General features: G+C 48.1%; 1 protein-coding gene across 2 annotated transcripts in view; it reads right to left on the bottom strand.

Annotated features, from left to right (window-relative positions):
• Positions 1–551: 551 nt before the first annotated feature.
• Positions 552–21,360, bottom strand: part of DOK5 (docking protein 5) — a 147,091-nt gene continuing 126,282 nt past the window's right edge. For both annotated transcript variants that reach the window (XM_061127540.1, XM_061127539.1), the window contains exons 7-8: positions 9,815–9,935; positions 552–1,328 (exon numbers count right to left, since the gene is read on the bottom strand). In XM_061127540.1, coding sequence (XP_060983523.1) covers positions 1,264–1,328; positions 9,815–9,935 — 186 coding nt within the window. In that variant the 3' untranslated portion in view covers positions 552–1,263. The remainder of the gene's footprint in view (positions 1,329–9,814; positions 9,936–21,360) is intronic.

Here is a 21,360-nt window from a genome sequence, read left to right as displayed (position 1 = left end):
TCCCATGCAATACATGTACGCTAAAAAAATTATTCATTGTGTATCTGAAATTCAAATTTAATTGGATCCTATATTTTATCTGGCAACGATACTGAGAATAGAGTTGAGACCAAGACAGACCATCCCTCATACAGCTTTATAGCAATTCTAGCCTCAGAAGCTCACAAGACTCAATTCCCATCTGGCCTTTTCCCAGTGGGCAAGTCTAGGGAACAGAGCGACCATCTCTTTAGGAGCACATCACTTCTGGGGGCCCATTTAGCAGATACCACACTGTATTGGAATTATGTCCTTATTTCCTCATCACGCTCCTCTGCATGTAAGGTCCTTGGTGACAGAGGCTGTGCCTTCTATCTCTTCGTCTCCTGACTTTGCCTCAAGGGCCCTGGGAAGAGCAGACACTCAGCACAGATAGCTGAATGAATGCGTGAACACACACACACGGCTGGTCTATCAGATGCGATGCTCAGGGCTCACAAGGAAGATATTCACACACCTCAGAAACACTGGAGATACCGAGAAATCCACACAACCAGAAGCCCAAGACCACATGGGTGAAGAACGATCTTTTATTTTAAAACGTTTTCGGAAGGTACACGGAACAAAATAAAAGCTTTCTTAAAAGGGAGGGAGAGGGGAGATAGTGTAAGAAATTGTAACCCTGGTAAATAATATAAAGGGTTCTTGGAAAGGTGACTTCTTAATGTAATAGGTCATACTGAGTCAAAGCACTGATTTAACTAAGTGGGGATATAATAAAATATGATGGCCCATAGTAAAGCAGAACCATAATATTAATAACTGAGGAATACGGTATAAACAAATAACAAATAATTAAGAGCCATTTTATTGTCAGTACTGTCACACAATTGAAACACTCAGAAGGAAAAGAAATCACAAGAATCCGCAAAAGGATAAACTCAGGGCGGTGCAGGGGACACGGGATCTACAATAGAAAAACCACTCAGCGGCATCAGTTCCTTTCTGTCCGGCCATAAAAGAGGGAACAAAAGGTCGATATCTATAGAGCAGGTTTCAAGTATGCTAATTTTTTTTTTTTTTTTTTTAAGGAAGAAAAGGGGAAAAAACAAAGACAGGAAGAAAAGAAAAAGACAGAGTGTTGCAGAGTGCCCCAAGGACCACACAGGTAGGCAGAACGTGGAGCTGCTCTCCGGCACGGCGTCCTGGGCGCCCTCCGCCCGGCCGGGGGGTCTGTGGCTGACACGGCTCACCCGTGTCACCAGGCGGTTCCTGCCAGTCCCGTCAGTGCTCAGATGGGTAGGTGGGAAAAGTCTCTGTTCGATGAAGCTTCAGAGGGCTGGTGACACCTTTTCCAAAAGAGATTTTAAAATCAGCAGTTACATTTCAAGAAAGCCCACAACCAGGTTAGCTCACCACAAGTTTCTGTATAACAGAAATAAGTAACATAGGACACAGAATGTTTCTCCCCCCAGAGGCTACTCACAAGGATATGCAAAGGAGAGTCCTGAAAGACAGTGTGATTAATGCATCCCTTGCCTGTGGCCTTTGCACTAGCTATGTGCAAACCAGGCTTCCCAGGTGGCTCAGCGGTAAAGAACCCTCCTGTCAATGCAGGGGGCACGGGTCCCATCCCTGGGTCGGGAACGTCCCCTGGAGAAGGAAATGGCAGCCCAGTCCAGGATTCTTGCCTGGGAAATCCCAGGGACAGGGGAGCCTGGCAGTTACATTCTGTGGGGTCGCAAAGAGTTGGAAACAAGTGAGCTACTAACCAACAACAACGTGATCAAACCAGGAGCAATTAGGGCCAACCTCCTCCTTAACATTTTATCTTTATCAACTAACTCCTACACCCGAGAGACTTAGGGAAGACGAGACGCAATCAAGAGTGGGGAATCTTTTGGGGAGAACACCTTTTGGAAACCAGGCCAGAAATAAGACAATATTGTATTTATCGTTAGGAAATCCTGCAGTATAGGAGGACCTCTTAAAAGACACACCGCCTTTATTATTTCAGGTTTAAGTTCCAAACCAAGGACAATGAAGACGTCAGGAAGGCCAGGTCAGGAAGAAGTCACACAAGGCCACCGTGAGTCTCCGCTGTGACACAGGATGGGCTGGCGCACTTTATAAAAGGCCAGACAAGAAGTATTTTAGATTCTGCAGAGTGTGGTCTCACAGCAGCTGCCTAACTCCGCTGCCTGCAGCACAACAGCAACCACTTAATCCGTAAGGAATGGGCGTGAGGGTTCCCATGCTGCTGCTGCTGCTGCTAGGTCGCTCAGTCATGTCTGACTCTTCGCGACCGCATGGACTGCAGCCCACCAGGCTCCTCCGTCCACGGGATTTCCCAGGCAAGAGTGCTGGAGTGGGCTGCCATTGCCTTCTCTGGAGTTTCCCATGAAAGGCTGTGAACAGAAACACACAGCAGCTGGATGCGCAGGGGGCCAGCTGGCCGATCCTTGTGGACGGAGCGCTGGACCTGAGCAACACGAGGGGCGTTCCGCTGCCATCTGCTGGCTGAGGGTGGCTGTGGTCCAGTTGCTGAGTGACTCCGCAACTCCGTCAACTGTGCCTGCCAGGCTCCGCGGTCCTTCACCATCTCCCGGAATTTGCTCAGATCCATGTCCACTGAGTCGGTGATGCCATCCAACCATCTCATCCTCTGTCGCCCCCTTCTCCTCCTGCCTTCAATCTTTCCCAGCATCAGGGTCTTTTCAAACGAGTGGGCTCACATTAAGTGACTAAGGGCTACCACACCAAAAAGGAATTTACAACGCAGATCAGGTGATGAGGTGAACAGCCCTCAGAAGCCAACAAAGCAAAACCTACACCACAGTTCAGACTTCCTGGAACCAAACTCGGAGATCAAGCCGGTCTAACAGCACAGGGAAATGGCACCCCGGCGAAGCAGAGCATGCCCGCCCCACCAACACGCGCTCGGAACGCGGGACCGAGCAGGGAGGTTCGCAGTGGCGCTGGCCCTACGCCCTAAGCTGCATCTCCTCATCCCAGCAGCCCTGGGCTCCGTCATGGCCCCGTCTAGTCCCTTTCTGACGTAAGAAGTCGTGGCTTCAGATATTTGCAAGCCTCAAATCTGAACCATAAGAAAACTATGTATGTAGTCATACAGTCACTGGTACATATAGCGGTGACTATTATTAGAGAAGTTACAATATTAAATATCCCAATCACTATAGATCATTCCTTCCAGCTTCCCAGTCATTTTACACATGAATTCAACTTTCTTTCCAACACACACACCCACATGCGTGCAAAGGTCACACACAGAGGTCACACACAGAGGTCACACGCTGGCACTGGCCTGCGCACACGATGTGTGCCAAGCCCTGTCCCCTGGCCTCTCGGGGCTGAGCACGCGGGATCGCTGTTAACGTCTGAGTAACTGCAGAAGGGCTGAGGGCCCGTTCCCTCGGCCTGCACTCTCCCTTTAGCAGGGAGCCCACCACGCCCACACTGGCGTGTCCTCCTGGCCCCTACAGACACGCGAGCATGAGACCCCGGCTTATTTGTCATCTTTCTAATTTGCTGGGATCTTAAGCTACTTCTCCCTTACTAGATGCACACAGTGTACGTAGCTGTGTTAGAATTCATACTGAAAAACCAACGTTATAGAGAACAGACTGGGGTTGTCAGGGGGAGGCTGGGGACGGGTGGGTGGGAGTTTGGGGTGAGCAGAGGCAAACGCTTCTATCCAGGAGGGACAGGCACGGTCCACCGTACTGCACAGGAAGCTACAGCCGATGCCTGTGACAGACCATAATGGAGCAGAGTGTTAAAGAAGACACAGGCGCCGGGGTCAAAGAACCTGCCTGCACGTGCAGGAGACTTAAGAGATCTGGCTTCCATCCCTGGTCGGGAAGATCCCCTGGAGGAGGGCATGGCAGCCCACTCCAGGATTCTTCCTGGAGAATCCCATGGACAGAGGAGCCTGGCGGGCTTCAGTCCAGGGGGTCGCAGAGTCAGACTCAACTGAGCGACTTAGCACACACACACACAGACTCACACGTGTGTGTCTGTGTGTGTGTGTGTGTCTGTACAAAACTGAATGTATACACATATATGTATAACTGGATCACTCTGCGGTACAGCAGAAATAAATACGGCATTGTAAGCCAACTATACTTCAATAAAAGATAAATTTAAAAAAAGAAAGAAAATCCAAGGTTAAGCCCTCCAAAGTAACCACTGTTCAAAAAATCTATCCTCCTTAAGATAAAAATGTAAATTGCACGACCTGGAACAAACCCTCTGGAGGAGCTATTTCCATCACATGGTATTCACTTTGGAAACACCCCCGTGGCATAATTTGCACCCAAAGGCAAGCATATACAATAAAAGAAAGGCGCCTAAACCCGCATTCAGAACGCTGGAACTTTACGTCAGCCCGTCCACCCACTGGCCATGTGATCTCGGGCAAGTATTGACTTCCAAGGGTCTCAGTTTCTGCCTTCATTGAAATGGAGTCTCTGGCCAGCTCTAACTGCTGCCAGATGAGCCAGGAAAGGCGACAAGGAGGGCACCCATAGAGTGAGACAGACATCTGATGCCGCTCCTTGATTTCCTAAGATTATCCAAAATCACATTGGATCAATGATACACGTGCCTATGTTTTTCTCATTTTTGCTTTGAAACAAGGGACACTCTTCAGAGGCAATTTCTACAGAAGGGTTCTAAACATGTTGAGAAATGCAGCGCCTTAGGATTAAGCCAGAATCCCTAAGATGTTAACTTAAAGAAGGTGAGGGAGTTTTAGAAGAACATGGCCAAGAGGCTGGACACACCCAGCTCTCTCCTAAAAGCCTTTATGCACCAGCCATACCACCTCCTTTCAGTTCTTTGAACACCCAGGCTCCTTCCCGCCCCAGGGCCTTTGCATATGTTGATTTCTCTGTGGATAATGCTTTTTCCTGGCTATTGACAGGACTCCTCTTTTCAGACACCAGGTCTTGGGGTAAATGGGGCAGCCCCTCTAAAGAAGTCCCTTTGTCACCTTCCTCTCCAAACTGACAACTCTGCTTTACCATTCTTTACTACAAACACTTCCTTTTCAATATGACATGGACCAAATTTGAAATTAAATATGCATGTGTAATTATTGACTGTGGCTCTCCTTCTGACTATAACCAGTAGGACGCAGGAACAAGCCTGTGTAGTAGCCCCAGGGTGGCTCCATCAACTAGCACAATGCTCGGCATAAAACAGATGCTCAACTAACATTTATCAAATAATGAATGAATGGAGAGACGAAAGCCTCAATTCCACGACACAGCTGATCCAGGACACATTACTAACTTCAAATTAGTAATTTGAAATTCTGTGTAATTAGTAATTTGAATTCCTTTAAGTTCTGTGTCTTAGCTGCACAAGGGAATAAAATACTCCCAGGTAGCTGCTTTGCAGACTAAATGAGATCATGTATATTACGTTCTGGCTTTCCTAGTGGCTCAGTCGGTAATGAATCTGCCTGCAGCACAGGAGACCACCTGCAATACAAAAGACTGCCTGCAGCACAGGAGACCCGGGTTCAATCCCTGGGTTGGGAAGATCCCTGGAAGAGGGAATGGCTACCCACTCCAGTATTCTTGCCTGGGAAATCCCAGGGACAGCGGAGCCTGGCAGAATATAGTTCATGTGGTCGCAGAAGAATCAGACACGACTTAGCAACTACACCACCACCACCACATCAAGGTCCTAGTGCAAAGACAGAAACACAGTAGGTCCTCAAGAAACAACAACTTTTATAAAGATATTCAGTGAGTATGTCCTGTCTCCCTTGAAAGGAACAAACCTGGCACTTTACTACTGGTATATTAACATTAGTTTATATAAAAAAAAGGAGAGAGAAGATTGCATGTTCAAATTTGCAGAGCTCTGGCTTAACCAAGATTAAACAGATTTGTTTTTTTACTGAAGGACATCTCAGAGTCTTGAAAATACGGATTTGCTTTCTGAATCTCCTAAAGAATTTAACATGTAGCACAAACCAGTCCATCCTAAAGGAAATCAGTTCTGAATATTCATTGGAAGGACTGATGCTGAAGCTGAAGCTCCAATACTTGGCCACCTGATGCAAAGAACTGACTCATTGGAAAAGACCCTGATGCTGGGAAAGACTGAAGGTGGGAGAAAAAGGGGACGACAGAGGATGAGATGGTTGGATGGTATCACCAACTCAATGGACATGGATTTGGGTGGACTCCGGGAGTTGGTGATGGACAGGGAGGCCTGGCATGCTGCAGTTGATGGGATTGCAAAAAGTCGGACACGACTGAGAGACTAAGAGACTGATTTTGCCCCCAATTATTGGATCCTAGTACTTTTTTGGAGAGGGGTAATATCAACCAGGGTTGGGACAACATAGAAGACAACTGGAAAAAGGTGACTCATTTTATACAATGAATTCTTAGAAGAATTCTGTGAATACAGAGCTCAACATACGGTTGAGTGCTTCTATGTCGTGTATTTTTTCCCAGTTCTCACAATGAACCTCACATGTTAATTCTGTAAATGCCTAAGCAGAGAAGAGAATTTAGTTTTGAAAACTGGAAAATGGGGTGGAGGAAGCAGCGAAGGTAGATGAACACATCTTAGTGTACGCGGGCGTACCAGACCCAGCACGCTCCTCTCCTCACAGCAGTAATAAAGCAGTAAATCCAAACATCAACCAGTAGGTGGCTCTCTAGCACTAAATTTGGAGAGGAAAAAATTTCTCAACTCTCTTGGATAAATTCCCTCATAAAGGTCTGTATGATTTCCAAGGTTAGCCACTGGATCTGTCAGAAAAAAATCAATCTGAAATACATTAGGGTAGGTGAATTGGCCAGAGGAGTCACAACTCATGGATACCAACAAAACAAGAAGACACGATGAGCTGTGTGATCTCATCATGTGACGCACACAGGGCCATGAGGTCACTCCTTTGCTCAATTTCATTTTTTTTCTGGGGGTGGGCAGAAGGGAGGAAGAAAGGCAGGTGGAACAGGTGGAATGCGTGTGTGGGTGCTCAGTTGCTCAGTCCTGTCTCTTTAAAACCGCAAGGACTATAGCCCGCCGGGCTCCTTTGTCCATGGGACTTCTCACAAGAATACTCGAGTGGGTAGACATTTCCTCCTCCAGGGGATCTTCCCAACCCCGGGGTGGAACCCGTGTCTCCCGAGTCTCCTGCACTGCAGGCGGCCTCTACCGCTGAGCCACTAGGAGGCCTCATAGGTGGGACAGGTGAACGTTTCCCATTTATTCGTCGTGTGGATGACCACCCCTGAGACGCGAGATAATTCTATAGTCTGAACATTAAAAAAAAAATCTATCAAATTTAGTGGTAAATTAAGTTTCCAAGCTATTCAATATATACACAGCACATATTAGCACCGTATCTCAATGAATACTGGTGACTAAAAAGCAATCCCAAGATAAAACAAATATAGACAAATCTACACAGAACATGCTGATGAGGTACTATCTCGGAAACATTGGTTATAAATTAAGTATCAAAATAAAATACATTTACATTAATTCCTACACAGGTAACAAAAGTGTGTGAAAAGAAATAATTGATACAAAACATAAAGCAAAAAACAAACACTGAAGCAAGCAATTACAATGCCATTCTCGTGCACAGAAATATTCTAAGATAATAGGATATTTCATTGAATATTAGTGTGCAGTCAAAACAGGAAAAATGTAAGAGTTCTATTGGAAGCTTGGGTTCAATGAAGGTTATACTATGTATACTATTGTAACAAACAATCATAGTTTTAATTATCATCTTCAATGCTAGAACAGAATCACCTTGAAAACCCTATAAAATTACCAGTCACAAAGTTTGATAATCCATCATCTCTGCAGGAATTCCGTGGCTTTTTTAATTATCAGTTGAACTTATTTCATCAGAAACTAAGCAATCACTATCTTTAAATTACTGTCTTGTAAGTACTACTACTGTGTTCATTTGTAAAATCTATACCAATAAACTTGAACTTAATTTTACAGTAATGCAGGCAGACCACGTTTTCTGCTTCACTGCATTATGCTTTACAGATATTGCATTTTGTTAACTTTTAAATATTTATCTTGATTGTGTACTTTTGGGCCTCATCATGCAGCATTCAGGATCCCAGTTCCCCAACCAGGGATGGAACCCATGCCCCCTATACTGGAAGCAGCGTAGATTCTTAACTACTGGATGGCCAGGGAAGTCCCTAAATATTTTTTAAATTGCGGATTTGTGGCTATCCTACGCTAAGTGAATCTGTTGGAACCATTTCCCCAACAGCACTTGCTCACTTCATGTCTCTGTGTCACATTTTGGTAATTCTTGAAATATCTCCAGCTTGTTCATTATTATTATACTTGCTTTGATGACCTGTGATTGGTTATGTTTGATGTTACTACTACGACCCACTGAAGGCTTATATGACTTAGATGATGGTTAGCATTTTTTAGCAATAAAGTGTTTTTTAATTAAGGTATGTGCATCTTTTTAGACATACAAGCTGTTGCACACTTAACAGACCACAGGCTAATGTAAACGTAACTTTTATGTGCTTTGGGAAACCAAAAACTTCATGTGACTCGCTTTATCACAATATTCTCTTTACTGTGATGGTCTGGAACCAAAAGTGAAAGTGAAGTTGCTCAGTTTGCGACCCCGTGGACTGTAGCCCACCAGGCTCCTCCATCCATGGGATTCTCCAGGTAAGAAAACTGGAGTGGGTTGCCATTTCTTTCTCCAGGGGATCTTCCCGGCCCAGGGACTGAACCCGGTCTCCTGCATTGCAGGCAGATGCTTTACCCTCTGAGCCACCAGGGAAGCTAATATATATCCAAAGTCTGCCTGAATCCCATTACTTTTGAGTGTTGGGTTATAAAGATAATAAATAACAAACCTAAATATTAAGGCTGATTGAGCAAACCCAAGTCCGATTCTGATGAGCTGTTTGGTCTGTGACTTGCTGTATTTGACAAAAACAACACAAACTTCTCAAAGGTGACTTTTTCCTTTGTGGATGTTTTGTGATGTTCTGCTCCATGTCTAGAGGTAACATTATCACCACTGTTTTTCTGGAATTAGTGGGTCACTAGTCCTTGGTGATGATCCCAGACTCTTTCAGCTATGTATGGTTTTCCAACCATATGGGCTTTTTGCATGCAGGTAAATTTGCATTTTTTGTTGTTATGGTTGAAGAAGTTGTGTATATGCTGGAAAACAGAGTTGTTTTCTTTTTGCAGACAGATGCAGACACTGTCAGAGGTAGCTTTATAAACCCAAGGCGCGCACAAGCCATATGCTAACAGCATATAAAACATCTGCACTGAGCTGAAGATTTTAAAAATTATTACTACACCGTCAGGGCCCTGGAAAGGCCTTTAGTCTTCAGTCACTTCTGATGAGCGCTGACTTGTTTTGATGAAAGGGAGTTAGGTTAGTAAAAATAAGAATTGTAAAATGAGTGTCTCCTTCATGTGACATCTCCTCTGTCCAGATTGCCCTGAGGATGTTTCGTTTTTTGGCCTCCCCGCATGAAAGGCGGGGTCTCAGGGCCCTAACTAGGGATGCAGCCCGTGGCCCCTGCCTCAGAAGCACGGGGCTCTGGGGGGAAGGGGACCAACCTATGGGAACGCAGCATCGTTGAGGGCTGAGCCCACCCCCTCCCGGCGCCCCCGCCCCCTGCCCCAGAGCCCCGCCCTCCGCCCCAGAGCCCCGCCCCCTCCCAGAGCCCCGCCCTCCGCCCCAGAGCCCCGCCCTCCACCCCAGAGCCCCGCCCCCCACCCCAGAGCCCCGCCCTCCACCCCAGAGCCCCGCCCCGCTCACCTTGCAGGCGGTACAGCTGCCCCGTGCTGTGCTGCCGGGTGATGTGCTGCCAGTAGGCGCTGCGAGGCAGGGGCACCATGGTGCTCAGCGAGGCGGCCCGCTCGCTCATCTTCACCTGGAGCTGCGACGGAGGAACAGAGCGCAAGTCAGCAACCCGGGGCTGCGAGGGCCGACCCGGGGAGCCGCCCCCGATCCACCAGGGGAGATCCACCTGGGGAGATCCACACGGGGGACCTTCCACCCGGGGAGCCCTCCACCCACAGAGCCCCACCCGGGGAGCTCGAGGGCCGCGGAGCCGGCCATGCGGAGCCGGTGGGCTGGCCCGTCGGGGAGCACGACTGTCGCTTTGCTGACTTGGCAGCGCCGCTTCTTCGCACGTTGGCAGCAGCGCATTGATTTTCCGGGCGAGAACTTCCCGCGACTCAGCTCAACCCACCTGGTCACGGTGGGCAGACCCCACTACGGATTCTGGGGTGGCCCAGAGACCCGAGTCAGGCCAGTAAGACACAATCCCTGGGGACATTTATTAGAACTTTAGTGGAAGAGACAAGCAAGAGAGGTAAGTTAAGGGTGTTTGCCTGCTTCAGTCATTGCTGAATCCCAGGGTCTAGATTATTTCCTGACATGGTAGGTACAGAGGAGATACTTCTGGAGTTGAATGTAGGAGCTTCCTCGTGGGGTTGATAGGGGGACAGGAGATGGGCCTGGGGTCTGTCCTGGCACAGTAAGAAAGAACAAGGCAGTCAGTGGACACTACTCTGAGGAAGAAAGCCAGGGAGAGTCCTGACACGTTCCACGGAGGCCTTGGCTCCTACCTGAACCCAGAGGCTAGCCGGAGACCTCACTTAAACCAGCCGGTTACTTCTCAGTCTAAGCTGATAGGAGCTGGGTTTTAGTACTAGCATGGGACTTCCTAGGTGGCGCTAGTGGTAAAGAATCTGCCGGCCAAGCCCGGAGATGCAGGAGACTCCGGTTCCCTCTCTCAGTCAGGAAGACCCCTGGAGGAGGAAATGGCAACCCGCTACAGTATCAGTGCCTGAAGCCAGAGGAGCCCCGTGGGCCACAGTCCATGGGGCGGCAGGGTCAGACACAACTGAGCACTCACGCTATCACCAGCAGAAGAAAAACTGTCTGCTTACCCAAGTGGCTGATCCCCTTCCAGACACTGACGGGGACAGAGGAAGCTGTGGCTTTTGGCCCCAAGTATCTAAGAGGATCCATCCTAAAAGATGCAGTGTGAGGCTCCAGGTCCTCGGGGCGGGGAGTCAGTTGTCTGTCCGACTACACTGGGGGACGATTCTGAGAGAAGACAGCTTAGCGGGACGAGCGGGGCGTGACGAGAAGCATACAGGGACAAGGCAAGAAGAAGAGAGGGTGGGGTGTGATCTGAGGCAGCTGTCCAGCCTCCCCTCCCCAAGCCCTGATCTGGACACAAACATGACATCCTTTTATTGTGTCATAATACAGAAGTGACTCTTTGATGTCCTGGAGTTGCTTGAATATCAAATGACCCACCCCAGTCTCATAAAAATGTGTCCAGAAATAGATGGATTTAGACAAGAATGGGCATTAGGAGACAGCCTGCACTCACGGAAAACTAGGGGCAACAGAAGCCTCCATGTCTCACGGCCTGGCTAACTGCAGAGACACACTGCAGTACTTGGCAACTGCAAATCAGAGGACGGCAGACTTACGTCAACTGAAAAGGAAACACTGACATATTGTACCATCAAGGAAAAGTGAACCGCAGACCATTCTATCTAGTGGAATGCCACCTTAACTGCTCATCTGAGAAAAGCTGGTATTAAATATTTATCCATTTGGGTTCAGTGAGATGATGCCTGCTTAGCACTTGCCTAGACAAACCAGACACAGGGAAAATGAAGTATATTATTACGATGAGCATAAACTGCAATGCCCACCAAAAGATTTTCTAAAACTCCCCACTCTATACGTCTCATTAACATAGTAGTCTCAGGAATAATATCTGCACATTCACTCAACAAAGCCAAAATAATACAAGACTTCACACCCTGGAAACCAAAACTCGTTGGAGTTGATGTGGTGGTTTAGTTGCTAAGTTGTGTCTGGTTCTTACGACCCCATAGACATTAGCCTGCCAGGCTCCTTGCCTGGGATTCTCCAGGCAAGAATACCGCAGTGGGTTTGTCATTTCCTTCTCCACGGGGTCTTCCCAACCCAGGAATTGAACCCAGGGCTCCTGCATTGCAGGCAGATTCTTTACCAACTAAGCTATATAAGGGAAGCCCAATGAGACCAACTCCAAAGACAATTTTAATTTACATATCTTGTATTAACATGTGATGGATTGAATTCTCTCTTTACCACAGCAGCACAATTATCTAAATGTGTCCAAGTAATTATATAGCACTAGATTTTGTGGGGACATTTTTTTCCTAAACATGTCCTGTTAAATCTAAAGGGTAAACAGTTTAAAACAATGGCTAGAAGAAAAGTTCTGTGGCTGTTTTTCTACTTCTGCAGAAATGAAAGTCTCGAAGTTTAAAAGTAAAAACCAGACCAAACCAACCAAACAAACCAACCAAACAAAAAAACCAAACAAACAAAAAAACCAACCGAACAAAAAAACAAAAAAAAAGTTACCAGTGACTTGTGGTGACATTCAGCCTCATGAACATGGAGTACAAGAAAATAAAGAGAGGAAAAGAACCAAATATTCAAGGTACTGATTATTTGCTTTTCTTAATATAAAGGAATTATAGTTAAGACAATAATATTTTTAATACAAAGAAAATATTTGGGAAGTAGCCATCACTTCAAATTACTCACTACTTTACTGTGAGCATATTTCTGCAGCCCAGCATGGTTTGATTATATTTTTAGAATGCTTATTTAGGAACAAAAATAAAATGGCACTGATGTCATGTGTCATAGAGAACATTAACAAAGGCTGGTCTCTTTCTTCCTCAAACCTTTGAAAGAACATCTAATTTTATGAAAGGAGCGTTTTAATTGTCTTTGGAGAAAAGTGCTAAGAAAAGTCTTCTTAGTTAACATTGCAAAAATGTCTGAATTCTCAAAGTGTGAGAAGACTTGGGAAGTCACGTGATGAAGCACCAGTCAGAAGGTGCCCCCTCACCCTGCCTCATTGCCGCAGGGACCCAGCCTCTGATTCCGGTAGGTTCCCCCTCACCCTGCCTCATTGCCGCAGGGACCCAGCCTCTGATTCCAGAGGGTTCCCCCTCACCCCGCCTCACTGCCGCAGGGACCCCACCTCTGATTCCAGAGGGTTCCCCCTCACCCCGCCTCACTGCCGCAGGGACCCCACCTCTGATTCCAGAGGGTTCCCCCTCACCCCGCCTCACTGCCGCAGGGACCCCACCTCTGATTCCAGAGGGTTCCCCCTCACCCCGCCTCACTGCCGCAGGGACCCCACCTCTGATTCCAGAGGGTTCCCCCTCACCCCGCCTCACTGCCGCAGGGACCCCACCTCTGATTCCAGAGGGTTCCCCCTCACCCCGCCTCACTGCCGCAGGGACCCCACCTCTGATTCCAGAGGGTTCCCCCTCACCCCGCCTCACTGCCGCAGGGACCCCACCTCTGATTCCAGAGGGTTCCCCCTCACCCCGCCTCACTGCCGCAGGGACCCCACCTCTGATTCCAGAGGGTTCCCCCTCACCCCGCCTCACTGCCGCAGGGACCCCACCTCTGATTCCAGAGGGTTCCCCCTCACCCCGCCTCACTGCCGCAGGGAACCCACCTCTGATTCCAGAAGGTTCCCCGTCACCCCGCCTCACTGCCGCAGGGACCTCACCTCTGACTTCAGCTCGCCACCCCTCCATCACCTCTCTGCACAATGGCCGGGCCCAAGCCGCACGCTGAGTCCTGCCATTTCCACCCACCCGTGAGCTCACACCTAGAGCTCACTATAGCAAATGCTGACTCCTAGGCCTGAGGACTCCCCCGACTCCTCGCCTGGCTGACAGCTGTCTGCCCTTCAGAAGGCGGCTCGGAACCACGTCCTGACCACGCTTCCCCCAGCAACGACACCAGGCGCTCCCACCAGACGGCTGCTCAGCTGGTAAAGAAGCCGCCTGCCGACGCAGTAGACGCAAGAGATCCCTGGGTCAGGAAGATCCGTGGAGGAAAATGGCAACCCCCCTCCAGTATTCCTGTCTGAGAAATCCATGAACAGGGGAGGCTGGCAGGCTGTGGTCCATGGGTCACAGACTCAGACCCGACTGAGCACACACAGACCTGTTCTCACTCTGATCCTCTCACTGTTGTGACTGCAGCCTGCCTCCTCCTGTAGCCCATGCGTTCCGAGAACACGAGATTATATCTTTCATCTCTGTGTCCCCAGCACCTACCTGGGACCCCCAAAGGCTGAACAAATACAGGATGGAGGAATCAATGAGCCAGAGAACCCAGCCCTGCCCAGGGAGCAGGGAATAAATCTTAAATCAACCCAGCAAATCAGCCTGGAGCTGAGTTCCTGCTGAAGCTTTAGGTCCAGGTTAAGTGAATGTGGTTCTCGGGGCTGTGGAGAACACGGTGACAAGACGGAGTCACTCTGTACTTTGCCATTCACGTGATGAGCAGAAGCAGGGGGTCCCACTCAGCACGCTTATTCGTTCTGCGAGAGTGTCGGCTCACGATCCCGCCAGGGAAGAAAGACAGGGCTTCTGAGTGACAAACACATACCTTCTCGGACTTCACCACCCAGACTTTCCCCTAAAGGACAGGACGTGTGGGGGTCTCTTCCCTGCCCAGTCCAAGTGAGCTCTGATGCTGCCCTGTGGCCTGAGATAATCAACAGATGGAGCTGGTGGGGTTTCAAGGACACAGGTAGCGCTGTGCTGCTGGGGGTGGCCGGGAGTCGATCCCGGGGTAGGAGACCCGGGTTCCCTCCCGGCTGTGCTCCAGATGACTGGTGAGACACGGGACACGTCCCCCCTTGTGTCTGAACCTCCCAGACTCCTTTCCTGTGGAAAATCCCTTCCTAGAGAGACGACAGTAAAACCAAACAAATGAAAAAGAAACAGGCTGCCATAAAAAGGAATGAAGCACTAGGGACTTCCCTGGTGGTCCAGTGGCTAAGACTCGGAGCTCCTAGTGCATGGAGCCAGGTTACATCCTTTGTCGGGGAACTAGATCCCACATGCCATAACTAAAGACCCTGCATGCTGCTACCACGACCTACTAAATAAATAATAATTTTTTTTAAGTAATGAAGTCCTGAAGCATGCCACAACGTGCATGCTTGCTTAGTTGCGCTCAGTCCTGTCCGACTCTTTGCGATCCCATGGACTGTAGCCTTCCAGGCTCCTCTGTCCATAGGATTCTCCAGGCAAGAATACTGGAGGGGGTTGCCATCTCCTCCTCCAGGGGATCTTCCCAACCCAGGGGTCGAACCTCTGTCTCCTGCACTCCGGCATTGGCAGGTAGCTTCTTTACCACTGGGCCACCAGCTTCCCCTCCGCAACATGGAGAAGTTGAAAACATGATGCTGAGTGAAAGAGCCACTTGCAAAAGACCACATAGCATATGATTCTATTTATATGCCATGTCCAGGACAGGAAAATGCAGAGAAAGTATACTGGTGGTTGCCCAAAGCTGGGCGGGTGATGGATAAGGAGACGGGTTTCTTTCTGGGGTGATGAAAATGTTCTGGAGTTGACTGTGTTGATGGTTTCACAATTCCATGACTATATTAACACCACTGGATTGTATGGTTTAAACGGGTGTATCGTATGGTATGTGAATTATGTCTCAATATAGCTGTCCTCAAAAAAATAAAATCAGATAGTAGTATATGGACTATTTCTTTTTTAAAAAGCATGATGTAATGAGGTAGCTGGTGGCTACTTCTGGTCAAAGGCTCCCCAGGTGGTTCAGTGGTAAAGAATCCACCTGCCAATATAGGAGTTGGGGGTTCGATCTCTGGGTCAGGAGAAGGAAATGGCAACACACTCCAATATCCTTGCATGGGAAAGTCCATGGACAGAGGAGTCTGATGGGCTACAGTCCACGAGGTTACAAAGAGTCAGATACGATTTAGAGGCTAAACCACCACCACCAGCAGCCAAACAGTCACAGCGGAAGTCAAACTTAAATTTGAGTAAAAACTGGCTGAAACATGGTCCCCCATTGCTGTCACAGTCAACACCACAGACAGATTCTTTTAAAAACCTCCCAAAACCCAGTGAGGGATGTGCTCATTGTCAAGGCCCCGTTTCTCCTAATAATTGGCAAACCGTAGCCACCCTCTTGGGAGAGAAAGCCCTCTGAGGACCACTGTGTGCCAGCCGCCCTTTGGTTCCCGCCCCTCCCTTGGCCTGGCTCACGCTTCCCTGTTGCCTGGGGGCCCCTTTGACGAGTCTGCGACCAGGTGCGTGGGCCGGGGGCCAAGACCCAGCCACAGCCCGACACACACCACCAGGCCGCCCTTCCCTGGGCTCCATCTGGTTTCACAACAAAGCACTGTGTTCTGCAGAAGCAACCAGTGCGACAGGAGGTAACTGCTGCCGTAAGCCATCACGAGGACGCTCATACGCTGTGTTTGTGGCACGTCCTGGAGCCGTTCAGAAGCCAGCACAAGTCATCACAAAACAGAGGACGACTTCAAGACCCAACCCCTCCTCGTCAGACTCTTAAGCTCCCATCGGGCTGCGCCTTCCAGTTAACTCCTGTGGGGCCTCTGCCAGTGGCCACCCTGCGTACGCAAACCACCCGTGATTTCCACTCTCTCCACCGCGTCCTGAAGTCGCTGCCCAGGGACACAATGTCAACAATGAGGCTGTGCTGTGAATCACAGCTACATCGACGCCGAGTGTCTGCTCGGCTTGAGAGGCTTCCAAAGCTCCTCTGATTCTGGTAGTAGCCTCAGTTTAGGGACGCATATATAAAGCAACTTATTTTCTCTGGGTATTTTAAGCACAAATGTGGGCAAAGTTGAATCAGAAGGAACGATTCAGTCCAAGAGAGGAAAAGTAAAACGAGGTTCTAAAAGAAACCCACATTTCGGTCTTTCTCTCGTTCCACCCAAACCCAGCTGCACCAGTGACGCTGCCCTCAGCTCACGCGTGGTCCCCGCCAGGCCTCCTGCACGATGCCTTCACCTCCTGCCTACTGACCTCCTGTGGAAATGTGAGAAGAGACGCTACCTATGCTTTCTGGCCCCTGGGTCAGCCATCCTGTGAGCTCTCCAGCTTTAGCAAGAATCAGTTGGGAGGGCTCATTAGAACGCAGATTTCGGTCCCCACCCCACTGTAGACGGGGAATTTGCATTTTCCCCAAGTTTCCAGATAATTCAGATCATACTGGTCTCCAGGGACCACACTTTGAGAACCACTGTCCTATGTTAGTGCTTCCCTGGAGGCTCAGTGATAAAGCATCCAACTGCAATGCAGGAGACTTGGGTTCGATCCCTGGGTCTGGAAGATCCCATGGAGGAGGAAATGACAACCAACTCCAGTATTCTTGCCAGGAAAACCCCAAGGACAGAAGAGCGTGGGGTCTACAGTCCATGGGGTCTAATTAAGCGTTGGACAGGATCGAGCATGCGCACAAGCATTCATGTCCTATGTCATTCATCCACTTTGGATCAATCAATCTGGGGAAAAGTTTTCCACTATGTTAAGAGCCCAACTCTAGAGTCAGGAAACGGGTTGAAGTCTGGATCTGCCGCTAATAATGGTCTGGCTCCAGGCTGGTTATCTAACCTCCTTTAGTCATTAATGGGGCTTCCCTGGTGGTTCAGACAGTGAAAAATCTGACTGCAATATGAGACCTGGGTTTGATCTCTGGGGTCAGGAGGATCCCCTGGAGAAGGGAATGGCAACCCACTCCAGTGTTCTTGCCTGGGAAATTATGGACAGAGGAGCCTGGCGGGCCACAGTCCATGAGGTCGAAAAAAGTTAGGCAGGAATGAAAGACTGAGCACAGGATAATGTGTACAGTGTCACACTGTCCGCTTTTTCTCATTTCATATATTGTAAATGTATCCTAATGTTCCTAATGCTGCCATCTTCTATGCTGTCATCTTAATGTCTGCATCATAGCCCATACTTTGGTTGCACTACACTTGTTCATTTTCCTAACCATTTTAAATTTATCAGATAAGATGGAGGGACTAAATTGTGACCAAATCTCCTTTTATAACATTTTTTCTCTACTAACTATAATTTTTACTTTAAGACCCACTCTACTACAATTATCCCAATGACCAGTATTTTTTAATTTTTAAAATGTTAATTTTATTTTACATGACAAATTGAATTTTAGACTGACTCAAAAATTACTTTAAAATGTGACTAACCTCAGAAAAGTAGATGGGTTGGTAATTTTTTTATTATTTTTAAATGAAGCAGTCTTATCTTCACATTACTGTATACCTATGCAACAGACTAACAGGTTAGTCATTAAAAAGCAAAACGTAGATCTTTTCTGAAGTGATGTGAAACAATTCTAACCTCAAAGGGCTGCAATTACTCATGTATGCGTGTTCATGGGGAGAACTCGTCACTGGGGCAGATTTAAACACCATCGATCCACTCTGACGCTTCTCAAACGTGTATCTGTGACTCTGATCTCTTCCTGAAGCCTCAGAGTCCTGTTATTTCACAGCCTGCTCCCCACCTCCACCAAATGTCCAGCAGGCTCTGACTCAGCGATTGAACCTGGTCTGCATGGCAGGTAGATGCCTCACCATCTGAGCCACAAGGGACCCAGCAGAGCTAGGCTCTCACTGAACACACACAAACCCAAGGCATCATTTCTCAGGCTCCACTCTCTGCAGTTCTTCCCCTTCCGGGTAAATGCTTCTTCCATTTGACCCACTGCTCTGCTTAAAGAAGAGAAACCCTCGGGAGCACCTTGTTTACACCCTATCCTACATGAGAGTCCAGCCATCAGCAAACCCTGTTCTTCAGAACGTACCCAGCTTCCACTTTCCACCCGCTACCCCCCCCCCCCCCCCCCACCATCCAATCCACATCCTTAGCGCTCTCCTGGATGCCTTGATGATAGAAACAGTCCTGAGCTTGGCTTTGTCCTTTACTCTCGCCTCAACCATCCCCAGTCTTTTGCAAACAGCTGCCAGAGTGCCCCCTTCAATAGTAAAGACAGCACTGGGCCATTACTCAGAACCCTCCGGTGATTTCCCAACTCACCGCACGCAAAATCCAAAGTCTGGACCACGACTACAAGGTCCTCTAGGACTTGGCACCTACTTATTTCTGGACAACACCTTCTAGCCCTCTTCTCATTCATGTTTCAAAGTCATGGCTTTGGACTTGAACAAGCAAAGAACAGAGCTGCCTCAGCACCTCTGCGAGTATGGTTCCCTCTGCCTAGAACAACTGGCCCTTGGAAATTTCCACTTCTCTTTCCCTCCTCTCTCTGCCAGCGTCTTGCTTCATCAGAGCAACATATCCCCTTCCTCCTCTCCCCCTCTACACTGCCATCCCCAGAGCATTCACCAACTCTTGACACAGTTTTGTTTATTATCTATTGATGATCATCTCATCACCCACAATAATGAGCAAACTCTTTCTGAAGACAAGGACTCTTTCTTGTTCTTTGCTGTACTGCTTCCTAAGAGAGTGGTACTCAAAATGAATGAACCTATTAATAAATAGATACATTTGTATCTATTAAGTGATACATTGTTCTGGAAGGATGCAAATGAAGCTGGTAAGTGTTCACTTCCAAGAACATAAATTGGGGACCAAAGAGGCATTAAGCACGGGAAAGAGGTTGATTACACACGGTGCATCCTTTTGTACCATTTGCATTTTCTATCACGTGCGGATCAAATCTTTTAATCCAAATGCCTTCTTTTGAAGTCTCAAGAGAAATCATAGCTCCCACCCTCTGTTGCATACCATTCCATGCATTAAAGAACTTTGAAACTTTGAATAAAGCACTAAGTAATGTGTAAGTACCCCCCACTCCTGCAAGAACAAGCTTGTAGAGAAGAAATCTCTTCCCACTTCACACACTGTCACTTTATAGATCCCTTCCTCCCCAACCCCAAACCCCCTTGATCCTCTCCAGATGACACAAGAAAATGAAACCAAGGAGAAACTGAAAGGAGACTAGAAAAGAGCTCCCAACAAAGCTTAAACATAATTTCAAAATTCTAACCAGAGAAGTACTCCAAATACCTCATGAACAGTAAACATGCTTTGAACAGAAGCTTTAAATCATTAAGTTTATTCCTACAAAATCCATATCAAATGTCTCTTTTAAAAGAGAACAACAGTCTTAGACAATATTTTTTTAAGACATAAAAATCAAGTGTGTATTTGTGTAGCATGCGATCTATTTACCCAGTTTGAGAAATCCATATTTCTAAGGTATATCAAACACCCTTGTAAAGTGCTAGCAGATATATCTTGTTTGGTTTCGTGCTGGGAGTAATTCATTGAGATAACTACCTTTGTTGCATTCTTTGGGATTCTCTGTACTTGATGAAGCGCATTCATTTAATCAATACAAACCGCTTAAAATGCTAATTGCTATGCTAAGTGCTGGGAACCAAACCCTCTGGAACGGAGGTACAGATGCCGTTGAACAAGTTTTGTAACCACAGTGGGACAAGTCCTGTAATCACTGCAGGTTGATGAGAAGGGGTAAATCGTCCTAGAGGTGTACACAGGTCCGCAGAGAGGTTCTCACACCCATCTTTCCTCCACCTGCTGGACAGGTGCACTCCCCTGCTGGCGGAGGAATGAGGTCTTAAAAGGAGGCAGCTTTCTCCAGCAAGAGCGTAACCACATGTTCTTGCTTTCATAAACAATGAAACCCCATGAACACATCGTGCTGAGATGCACGTGAAGACCGGCAGGCAATTACGCCTGTATTGACACCTGTGTTCTCAGCACCATGGATGGTCACTGAACGATCGCTGATGTAAGTCTGCCTGCGGGTTTCTGTGGGTATAAAGGGTATCAGAGCACGCGGTCGCACACTGGGCTCTAGCTCCCCTGTCATCTCTTCCAAGGACCAACGAGCCAAATTCTCAGTCACTTTAGAGTCGTTGTTCTCACAGTGTGGTCCCTGGGCCAGCGTCAGCATCACCTGAGAACTTGTTAGACATTCAGATCCCAGCGCATCACCCAGACCTTCAGGAACCCTGCAGGTGGAGCCCACCCGCCTGGGGCTGGGTGAGCGTTCTCGGGGACTCTGCTTCCCACGGAAGGCGGGGAACCACTACCCCTAGGGGCCCCCTCTCCTGATCCCACACCTCTCACCTCCACTCACACCACAACCACACTCACACTTGGGCCCTAGACAGCCTCTCTCTCCTACCGGAGCCTCCAAACGTCCTTCAGCCTTTCAGTTCCCACTGACACACATCCTGGGCTTACTGGTCCTGTCCTGGCTCTTCACTTGCTGACTGTGAGCCATGGAGCCTCTGATCCCCCTCTGTGAAACAGACTTGATCGTATTGCTAATAAAATGTATTCCATTAAAAAGAATGAATGAGACCAAGGTTGGCCAACTTTTCTGTCAAGGCCAGATATTAATGGCCTTTGGCTTTGCAGGCTGTCCAGTCT

The sequence above is a fragment of the Dama dama genome, chromosome 23, assembly GCF_033118175.1.
Source record: "Dama dama isolate Ldn47 chromosome 23, ASM3311817v1, whole genome shotgun sequence".
Taxonomy (NCBI): domain Eukaryota; kingdom Metazoa; phylum Chordata; class Mammalia; order Artiodactyla; family Cervidae; genus Dama; species Dama dama.
The sequence above is the reverse complement of the archived record's forward strand: the minus strand, read 5'-3'. Positions and strand labels throughout refer to the sequence as shown.